Here is a 9,946-nt window from a genome sequence, read left to right as displayed (position 1 = left end):
ACCCACTTCAAGCGTGGGACTCCTATATGGGAGACATTCTGCTGGTGGCCTCACCCAGCACCCTGTTCTCTCTGGGTCCTGGGTTGGTCAGGCACAAAGGGTGATACGTGCTGAATGCCCAGGAAATGGCAGAGACAACCCACCTGCCCTTCCCTCCAGGCCTCCACAAATAGATGTGTCCACAATGGCTGTGACAGTCCCAGCAGAGCCTCTGACCCTTCTAGCTGGGTCCTGATACATGTTTTCCATGCTGGCCATGTTATTTCTAGTCGCAGATCCTCTGGAGGGTGTGTGGGGGGGTGCCGCCCCAACTCTTGGAGATTCCAAGCAAAGCAGCTCTGAGAATAATGAGGTTTCTGACCCCCCAGTGAAGCAGCTGAGGATGGGAACCACAGGGGTGCTCCCTCTGTCAGCAACATTACCACTGTCTACTCTAGCAGCTCCGGTGGGGAAGGAGAGGGATTTCTGTTGTCCCCAGTCTGGGCCCCTGGTTATTGAAAAAGTTCGGAATTACTCTTTACCCTTGTGGAGTGTTCTGAGTGTTGGAAGTACCCAGGAAGAAGCCCTGAGCAGGTGCCCTCAGGAGCAGTGCCCATGGCTCCCCACATCAGCCAGAGGCCCAACCCCAGGAAGCCACTCCTGCCCGGGGATGGGGAAGGTGGGCTGGGCGGCTGTGTGCACTGCCCTGGGCCAGCTCACTTGAGCCTGCTGAGCCGCCTGGCCAAACATGAGCCTCTCTCCTGTTGTATCAGATGCCGTTCTGGGGACCTGCGCCAGGAGCCTCTGCCAGGGCTTTAAATAGCTGCCTCCATTGATCTGGCTGCAGGCAGCAGCAGTCACACTGGGTCAGCCTCCATCAGGTGCTCAGGTTTCCCTGAGGACTGGAGTCAGGTGCCAGGGAATCGCGTGGTCTACCTTATGACCTGGTGCTCCCCACACCTGTCTCCTAGGCCTGGGGGGTGGGGAGGACTCCTGTCACTTCATCTGCGGCAAAATACAGCCCCCACCACTTACCAGAGAAAACTGTCTGGCATTGTAGAGAGAGGGGTTTTGCCCTCAAAAGACTGTTGCTTACTTTCAGTAGAATGGGGAATGACACTGGTATCTTCCTTAAGGGTTGTTATGGGGATGAAATGTATGTAAAGTGCTCAATAGGGCACTGGACTCACTCCATTGATGGCTGTCTTTGCTCGAAGTGTCTTCCTGATGCTGCTGCTGTTGCTGCTTGTGCTTCTTCTGTGCCTACATTCTCTCTCTCTCACTCACTCACTCTGTCTCTCCTCTCCCCCGCCCCACCCCCTTTCTGACAAAGCCACCACCATTTTGTAAGGAACTGTAGCTTCTCTCTGAAACTGCCGGGAACGAGAAAATCTTTTTAAAATAGACATCACACAACCAACAGGGTCCCCTAGGTTCAGGCGGGGAGGTGAGGTCAGTGAGAGGAACGGCTTAGCATACGTGGGGATGCTCCTCCCATCTCACCCCTCCGCGCTAAGGAGAAGGTCACTTTCTCTTTAAATGCAAATGAACTCCCTCCAGCTTAGCTTTCACCCGGTGGTGTTCCCGGGAGGAGAGGGCGGAGGGCGGAGGGAACTTGCACCGAAGCATCTCTCGAGACCCCAAACCTCCAGGTCAGTAGCCCCCTGAGGGAGTGAGGGCGGGGGCGGAATGACGCGGGTCTGACGCTCTGTCTTCGAGCGCGGCTGCGGAGCTGAGCGATGAGTTTGGCACATGGCTTTGGAGCCCGGGCGTGGGAAATAGATCCCCGGTCGCCCCAGCCGCTCCTGGGGAGGACAGGCTCCGGCTCCAGTTCTTCTATCAGGTCCCTAATTGGGTCAAGCTGCTGCACGGAGAGGCAGAGGATGCGCTCCTATCTCCCCTCCCCACACCCGCAGACCCCGTCGGTGCCAGCCAGCTATGTGCCAGTGTAAATGCTTAAGCGCCACCCACCCCCCCAACCCCCCCCCCCAAGTCCCAGAATTCGAAGTTAGGCTCGGTAGCAGCAGCCTGGAATGAGACCCCCAGAGGAGGGAACCCCAGCCGACCGGAGGCTTGGGGGGCGCTGCTGGACCGGGGACCTCGGAGCAGCCCAGCCACAGGCGCAGCCTTTGTCGGAGGCCCAGGCAGCCAGCGGCCAACCACCCAGTCCACCCTGGCTGCAGCTGAAGCCCAGCAGGGACTTTCCGACTGGGAAAAATGAAGCAGCTGAAAGCACACCTGCGGGACCTATAGGGAGTCCCTAATGTTTTCGGTTGGGGGTGGGTGGAAGTGGAGGAATACCGGTGTCTATGTGGGGGAAACCCACAATGAACCCTGCCCTGTATGCCGCGGCTTCTCCTACAATTACCCACACCCTGGGGCTTTCCCAGGCGCCCCCACCTGCACCTTGTCCCCCTCCCATGCTGACAGGGTTTGTTAGCATCTGCTTAGGCCACTGATAAATAGAATAAGGTTTAGTTAAGACACCCCTAATCTCCGGCTGGGCTTCTGCAGCTCACCTCTGTCTTGTCTCCCACTACATTTCCTCTGCCAGCCCCGCCCCACAGCCACCGTGACAGGAAGCCCCAGTAGCGCCAAGATAATTGTGACTGGTCCCACCCTTTCAGGAGGGGCCTAGGTTTTCAGGCAGAAGGGGAATTAGGTTGGGCCTTAGAAGGTCCTTCAAGTGTACATCCACGATCTCAGCAGCAGACACTGGCATCTGGCTCTGCCCCTACTGTATAGATGAGGTGACAAGCTGGAAGGTCCCAGGGCCCTTCCTTGGTGCAGCTCTCAGGGACTTCTGGGTGAAGGGCTAACTTTGCCCCTGGCTATCTTTGTGGGGTTGCTTCCCTCCTAGGCCTGAGGCCCAGCCAGTGCCCAATGGATGACAAAAAGAAGAAACGGAGTCCCAAGCCCTGCCTGGCCCAGCCAGCCCAGGCCCCAGGCACACTACGGAGGGTCCCTGTGCCTACCAGCCACAGTGGCTCCTTGGCCCTAGGACTTCCTCATCTGCCATCCCCCAAGCAGCGGGCCAAGTTCAAGAGGTGGGTACAGAAGGGAAGGAAAGGAGGAGGGACCCCAACTCTGGGTTGCACTGTAGAGAGGAAGGCAAGGGAGGCCTCCGCCTTTAGTTCCTAAGCAATAATTGATGCCTTTCTGGAGCAGACCCCTGAGAACTCAGAGCTCACTCAGACCCAGTCCCTACCCTCAACTGTGTGGCAAAAAGGCCAGGTGGGTCACTGGGATCACATAGCGTGAGGATTCGCCTCAGAGGAGGGAGTGAGCAACTCTGCAAGAAAGTGAATGTTCCACACTGAGAGGCTTACCTGGTATAAATATGGAAGAAAGCTATTACCTGAAAGGTTTCAGGAACCACAGGTGGTTTGGGGGCCCTGGAGTATCAGGGAACAGGAAATGGTGAGGGAATACCTGGGGGCACAATTTGAATTCTCTGTTGAATTTTTTTTATGATTGGGAGTTTGCATGCTGCCTTATAATGTGTCCATGTTTGTTCCCCACTAAATACAATGTATTCTTTCTCCAGTTGCTCCAGATAAGACCACTGTGTTTCCCCGTGGTTTTGCACACCACTTGCCTAAGGGGCATGAAGCTCAACGCTGTGGGGAGAGTAGCAGGAAAGGCAACTGGGAAGGCAGGAGGGCCAGGCTGGCAGGGGCATTCAATTTTATCCTGAGAGCAGTGGAAATTTTAAGGCAGTTTTTTTGGTTTATTGGTTTGGCTTTGTTTTCTATGTATTTTTGTTTTTGTTTAAAACAGTTTTTAAATAGAAGAGTGTTGGCTGGGCATGGTGGCTCAGCCTATAATCCCAGCACTTGGGGACGCTGAGGCAGGCAGATCACCTGAGGTCAGAAGTTTGAGACCAGCTTGGTCAACATGGTGAAACCTCATCTCTATTAAAAATACAAAAGTTAGCCAGGCGTGATGGTGGGTGCCTATAATCCCAGCAACTTGGGAGGCTGAGGCACAAGAATCACTTGAACCTGGAAGGCAGAGGTTGCAGTGAACCGAGATTGTGCCACTGCACTCCAGCCTGTGTGACAGTGAGACTCTGTCTCAAACAACAACAAAAAAATTTTTTTAATTAAAAAAAAAAGAAGAGGGCTAGGGGCAGTGGCTCAGGCCTGTAATCCTAGCACTGTGGAAGGCCAAGACAGGCAGATGACCTGAGGTCAGGAGTTCGAGACCAGCCTGGCCAACACGTTGAAACCCCAACTCTACTAAAAGTAAAAAAAATTAGCAGGGCGTAGTGGCAGGCGCCTATAATGCCAGCAACTTGGGAGGCTGAGGCAAGAGAATCACTTGAACCCAGGAGGCGAGGTTGCAGTGAGCCGAGATCACACCACTGCACTCCAGCCTGGGCAACAGAGCGAGACTCTGTCTCAAAAAACAAAAAAAAAGAAGAGGGGCAGAAAGATATTTTGGGAGGAGGTAAGATAGCCCTGGTGGCAATAAGGGAGTAGCTGTCTCTATATACACTGAAGACTAGGGAGGATAAGTGACTCATTCAGGGTCATAAAACAAATGAGTGAGGCACTCAGACAGGAACCCAGGGACCCCCTTTCAGGCACTGCTCTGGCTGTGTTATTAGCAGAAAAGACTTCTTTTTGACCTCTTCACGCCTCCTCACCCCTTCCCAGTGCCCAAGGGGAACCATAAAGTTACCCATTTATGCTAGTGAGTAGATGGGCAGATGAGTTAGTGCAGATAGATAAATTGGTGCATAGGCAGATGGCACAAAAGATCGGGAGGTGCCTGACTGCCCCCTACCCTGTGATCATGGTCATGTCCACCCCACCCAGAGTAGGCAAAGAGAAGTGCCGCCCAGTCCTGGCTGGAGGTGGAAGCGGCTCTGCAGGCACGCCCCTGCAGCACTCCTTCCTGACCGAGGTGACTGATGTCTATGAGATGGAGGGGGGACTCCTGAACCTGCTCAATGATTTCCACTCTGGCCGGCTGCAGGCCTTCGGTGAGTCCTGGGGGCTGGTTTCAGCGGGTGTGTGGATAGGGCTGTAGGGCCCAGTCCATGGGGCATGGCTGGGACCATGGTTCCAGGGTTCCAGGACTCTTTCCCAGGGTTCAGACAGGGGCTTCGTTCCAGGGAAGGAATGCTCCTTTGAGCAGCTGGAGCACGTTCGGGAGATGCAGGAGAAGCTAGCCCGGCTACACTTCAGCCTGGATGTGTGTGGGGAGGAGAAGGACGATGAAGAGGAAGAGGATGGGGTCACTGAGGGGCTGCCAGAGGAGCAGAAGAAGACAATGGCTGACCGTAACCTGGACCAGCTGCTTAGCAATGTGGGTTCATGTCTGGGTGCTTTGGTTCCTGGGGGCATGAGGGGTGGAGAAGGTACATACTCCCAAAGCCATTCCTGGGCCCTGGGTGAAAAGGTGGGAGTGCATGGATCCAAGAGCTCTGGGCCCCTCAACCTCCCCAGAAGATAGCCCCCAGAGCATTGGGGATTTGGCCTGGTTCCCCTCCTAACAGAAGCCTCCCTTTTTCTCTTTGTTGGCAGCTGGAAGACCTCAGTAATTCTATATATCCTTTCCAAGGAACCCGTCTATGTGTGTGTGTTCCTGAGAGGTCAGTTTCCTCCTCTCCAGCCCTCCAGGAGTATTCACACACAACCAACTTCCCCACCTCTTGCAGTCCTGTCAGATTTAGCCACAGACTGCCCAAACCCAGGTACAGGAATTTAGAATTTCCCCAAAATTAGAAGAAAAGTGGTTGTAGGGGATGTTTTACTACTGATCAAAATCTTTGTGAGTACTTTAGCTGACATCAATCATAGCAAAGCTTGTCCGATGTCCTCCTATCCTTTCAGCATTGAACAATTATTTTTACTAATTTACACTACCACCTCACCTGGTCCTCAGTCAGAAACAGCGCGAGTGCGCGCGCACACACCCCAGTGTGTCTGACCTGCACTATCTGGATGAAGAGAGAGGGGGTGAGAGAGGGCAGGCGGGGACTGCAACCTCAGTCCACAGACGGCCCGAGACCCTCGTCCCCGGCCCTTTGCACAGGTGAGGGAACTAAACCTGTGCAAGATGGGAGACCGGGGTGGGAGGAAGGACTGGTCCAAAGCGCCACGATCCTTGACGGGCACAGCCAGAAGCTGCACCTGGCCGAGAACGCCGAGCCTGAGGAACAGTCCGCTGCGTAGGCGTCCCACGCAGGCCCACACTGCCCCTCTCATTCTCTTCAAACTGTGACTTTTTACGGACTCGGGCGGGTGTTCTGCGGCCCCCCAGGTGCTATGGGGGAGGGGGGCGTTGAATGGAATTAAACCAGAAAGAAAGCAAGGGGCTCCGTGTCCTGCTTCCCCTCCTTGCGCCTTTCCTCCCGGCCTCCGCGGAGACAGCCCTCGGTTATGGCGGTCCCGCCTGCGGGATTGGAGTGCCCCTTGCGGCTGTGGGAGGGGGAGTCGGGGGCTGGGGGGACGCAGGTACGCCTGTCGCGAGGACGCCTCTACCCTGGACGGTAGGAGGTTGCCGTGGGAACGGCTGGGGCAAAGCCCACGCCCGCGCATGCTCAGGAGCGACGCCGACCAATGACGTACTTCGCAGGCGCGCGGGCGGGCCTGGCAGTTGGCGCCCATGGAGCCAGAGCTGCTGGTTCGGAAGGTGTCTGCATTGCAGGTGCGGGGGCGGGCGCGGGGTTCACAGGATTTTTCCTTTAGGGAAATCATGGGGTCTCGTACCTGGACCTCCAAACGAGATGCTACCACGTTCAGTCCCCTAACTGCGCGCCAACCCCTGGAGATACCGGCTGTCCCCAACCGCGCTGAGGAAAGCTGGGACCCACGGACTCCCTGCCCTGCGCGTCCCCACTCCCACCACACGCTCGCGCCGGATCGGGGAAACGGGAAGAGCCTTAAGGCGAGGAGGGGCATCCAGTCCGGCATCGTCCCTCGAGCCCCCCGGAGCCCTAGCGCACAGCCCACCTATCCTTTCCCCGCCGTCAGGTCCCCTCTTGCATTCGCCGGGACGACCTCTTCAGGACAGTCCTCCGAGACGCCCCCTCTCTTACCGTGATAAGGGACTTCTTTCCTCTCGTTCTCCATACCAGGCCTGCGTCCGGGGCTTCTTGGTCCGACGCCAGTTCCAGAGCCTGCGAGCTGAGTATGAGGCGATTGTACGAGAGGTCGAGGGCGACCTGGGCACGCTTCAGTGGACCGAGGGCCGCATTCCCAGGCCGCGATTCCTCCCAGAGGTAGAACACACCTAGGAGAGAAGGGAAGGAGGGACTTGGGCAGGGTGGAACCCACCCTTCCCAGTGACAAGCTTTTCTCACTGGAAGAGGCAGTAGACTCACCTCCTCACACCCCACTCCTTAACCCTCACCAACTTGTCTGCTAGATCATGGTGCCCAGATACTTGGAAGGGTTTAGCCCTGGGGCTCTCACATCTCTCTTGTTTCTCAGAAGGCAAAATCCCATCAGACCTGGAAAGCAGGAGACAGGGTAGCAAATCCAGAGCAGGGGCTGTGGAACCACTTCCCATGTGAAGAGTCTGAGGGAGAGGCCACCTGGGAGGAGATGGTGCTGAAGAAGTCAGGAGAGAGCTCAGCAAATCAAGGAAGCCTCTGCAGAGATCACAGCTCCTGGCTTCAGATGAAGCAGAACAGGAAACCCAGCCAAGAGAAGACCAGAGACACGACAAGGATGGAGAATCCAGGTACCTCTCTGCCAAGATCAGGGCAAGCCCCTGACCCTCACTGTGCCTCAGCCTCCCATCTGAAGAGTGAAAGGCTTGCGCTAGATAAGCTGCATCCCTTTCCCGTCTTCCCTCTGCCGGGATAGGGCTACCACATGGTTGGGCAGTGCAGGGGAGGGAGTTTCCAAAGTCTAAGGCTAGGCCATTTCCCAGGGTCTGGTCCCTCAAGGTTTTCTCCTTCCTTTCTTCCCTCCTTCACAGAAGCCACAGATCAAAGACTGCCCCACAGCCAACCTCAGCTTCAAGAGCTTCAGTACCACCGCAGCCACTTGGCCATGGAATTGCTGTGGCTGCAACAGGCCATCAGTAGCCGTAAGGAGGTAACACTAACCTGGAACTCTTTCTGAACATTTAGGGTCAAGGGTGGGGGTTAGGGAGAGACCTCCTGCCATGCCCAAGCAGGCCTGCTTGCTACAATGTATGTTCTCTCCCCCAACAGTACCTACTTCTTAAACAAACACTGAGATCCCCAGAGGCGGGCCCGATCAGAGAGGAACCCCGCGTGTGCCTAGAACATGGGGAACAGGCCTGTGAGAGGGACCAGTCACAACCAAGCGCACCACTGGAGGACCAGTCCTACAGAGACAGGACCACTGGAGAGCTAGAACAGGAGGATGACTCCTGTCACAGGGTCAAATCACCCCACAGATCCCCAGGAAGTTTGGCCACTACACAAAAAAACATTGCTGGGGCTAAGTGCAGAGAACCATGCTACAGCAAGTCTGGACCACCGTCGTCTATACCATCAAACAGCCAGGCCTTGGGGGACAGGCTCACCAAAGGGCCAGACGATGGAAGACAGACCTTTGGAGGGACCTGCCTGCTGCAGATGAAAATCCTGGAGGACCAGACCCCCAGAGGTTTAAAACCTAGGAACCATTGTCCCAGGAAGTCCAGGACACAGCTGTCTGCACTCTATGAGGACTCAAATATTAAGGAGATGTCTCCCAGAAAACTAGACCACAAAGAGCCTGACTGCCGAACAGTCAGGACACAAGAGTTGGGCCTCTCAGAGGACCACATCATCTGGGATGGTACCTTGGCGGGGCCAGAGCATAGTGTCCTCGATCTCTGGAGGACTAAACCACCCAAAGGCCAGGCCCCCACTGATAGAAGCTCCAGAGATGGAACCTCCAATGAGCCTAGTCATGAAGGACAGAAAAAGCAGAGGACTATACCATGGAGATCAAAGTCACCTGAGATTCTGTCTTCTACAGGGGCAGGCTGTACAGGAGAGGAACAGTGGAGGGGCAGGCCATGGAAAACAGAACCACCTGGCTAGACCCTAGGAAGCCAGGAGAGGATCAGGTTCCAAAGGGGAATGCTATGAAAGGGCAGTGAGACAAGACCTCATCCTACCTCCCTGACCAGCTCTGGCTTCTGCTCCTGCCCCTGGCCATTGGTGACTAGTGGGGCCAAGAGAAGCTGGAGCAGAGAGCTGGCATGAGTATAGGGAAGGAGGAAGGACACATTTTCAATCCTCTGCCTGTAGCTCAATCCAAATTTGTGGATAAGGGGCCGGGTGCAGTGGCTCACACCTGTAATCCCAGCACTTTGGGAGGCCAAGGTGAGTGGATCACCTGAGGTCAGAAGTTTGAGACCAGCCTGACCAACATGGTGAAATGAAACCCCATCTCAACTAAAAATATAAAAATTAGCCAGGCGTGGTGGTGCATGCCTGTAGTCCCAGTTACTCGGGAGGCTGAGACAGGAGAATCGCTTGAACCCAGGAGATGGAGATTGCAGTAGGCCAAGATGATGCCACTGCACTCCAGCCTGGGCTACAGAGCGAGACACGGTCTCAAAAAACAAATGTGTGGCTAAGGAGTTACCTGGGGGAAGTAGAATGAGAGGTCTGTTGGGAATAAAGGTTTTTCTTAGATTCTGAGTCTGGCTGCTTTCATTTCTGCTTCTGGCCAGGACAGATTCTGGGCCCTGCCGTTCACTTCCTACTGGCATGGGGCATTGACCCCGGAGCCAGCTGGGAGCCATGGCCCAGGAAAAGATCTAGCCATCCTCCTTAGGGAACAGCTCCCAAAGCTGATCCCCAATTGAGCTCAGCCTTGTGCTTTAGAGTGGCAAGGAGGCTCTGGAGAGTAGGGTAACACCTATGTTTAAGTGTGATCTCCCCAGGGCAGATGGGATAAAACCCTGAATGCAGATAAATGCTCCTGCCACAATCTCCCTCTGCCTTCCTGGGTGAGAGGGCAGGACTCCACCTCTGATTGGC

At 55.4% G+C, this 9,946-nt stretch overlaps 2 protein-coding genes and 1 long non-coding RNA gene across 6 annotated transcripts; 2 read left to right on the top strand and 1 right to left on the bottom strand.

The window, feature by feature from the left end:
• Positions 1-2,862: 2,862 nt before the first annotated feature.
• On the top strand, positions 2,863-6,303 carry CCDC28B (coiled-coil domain containing 28B). Of its 3 annotated transcripts, none has more exons than XM_034960205.3 (5): positions 2,863-3,026; positions 4,803-4,969; positions 5,102-5,295; positions 5,514-5,536; positions 6,123-6,303. In XM_034960205.3, exons 1-5 carry the CDS (start codon positions 2,863-2,865, stop codon positions 6,211-6,213), a joined length of 639 nt encoding a protein of 212 aa, XP_034816096.3. In that variant the 3' UTR covers positions 6,214-6,303. The 3 variants fall into 3 exon arrangements, with proteins under 3 accessions (XP_034816096.3, XP_054959094.2, XP_008951746.4); XM_055103119.2 differs by having other exon boundaries at positions 5,514-5,537; positions 6,115-6,303; XM_008953498.4 differs by having other exon boundaries at positions 5,514-6,303.
• LOC134728465 (uncharacterized) lies at positions 5,723-7,224 on the bottom strand. Its single transcript, XR_010108886.1, has 2 exons — positions 7,031-7,224; positions 5,723-6,255 (listed from the first exon to the last, which is right to left on the bottom strand). It is a non-coding gene; the product is annotated as an uncharacterized LOC134728465 (long non-coding RNA).
• IQCC (IQ motif containing C) lies at positions 6,303-9,604 on the top strand. Of its 2 annotated transcripts, none has more exons than XM_003828145.6 (5): positions 6,303-6,639; positions 7,070-7,213; positions 7,425-7,677; positions 7,918-8,036; positions 8,156-9,604. In XM_003828145.6, the coding sequence occupies exons 1-5, from the start codon at positions 6,598-6,600 to the stop codon at positions 8,996-8,998; spliced, it is 1,401 nt and encodes a 466-aa protein (XP_003828193.3). In that variant the 5' UTR covers positions 6,303-6,597; the 3' UTR covers positions 8,999-9,604. The 2 variants fall into 2 exon arrangements, with proteins under 2 accessions (XP_003828193.3, XP_063449329.1); XM_063593259.1 differs by having other exon boundaries at positions 6,587-6,879.
• Positions 9,605-9,946: the final 342 nt, after the last annotated feature.

The sequence above is a fragment of the Pan paniscus genome, chromosome 1 (assembly GCF_029289425.2).
Source record: "Pan paniscus chromosome 1, NHGRI_mPanPan1-v2.0_pri, whole genome shotgun sequence".
Classification (NCBI taxonomy): domain Eukaryota; kingdom Metazoa; phylum Chordata; class Mammalia; order Primates; family Hominidae; genus Pan; species Pan paniscus.
Note: the sequence above shows the minus strand (reverse complement) of the source record. Positions and strands in the feature narration are given on the sequence as shown.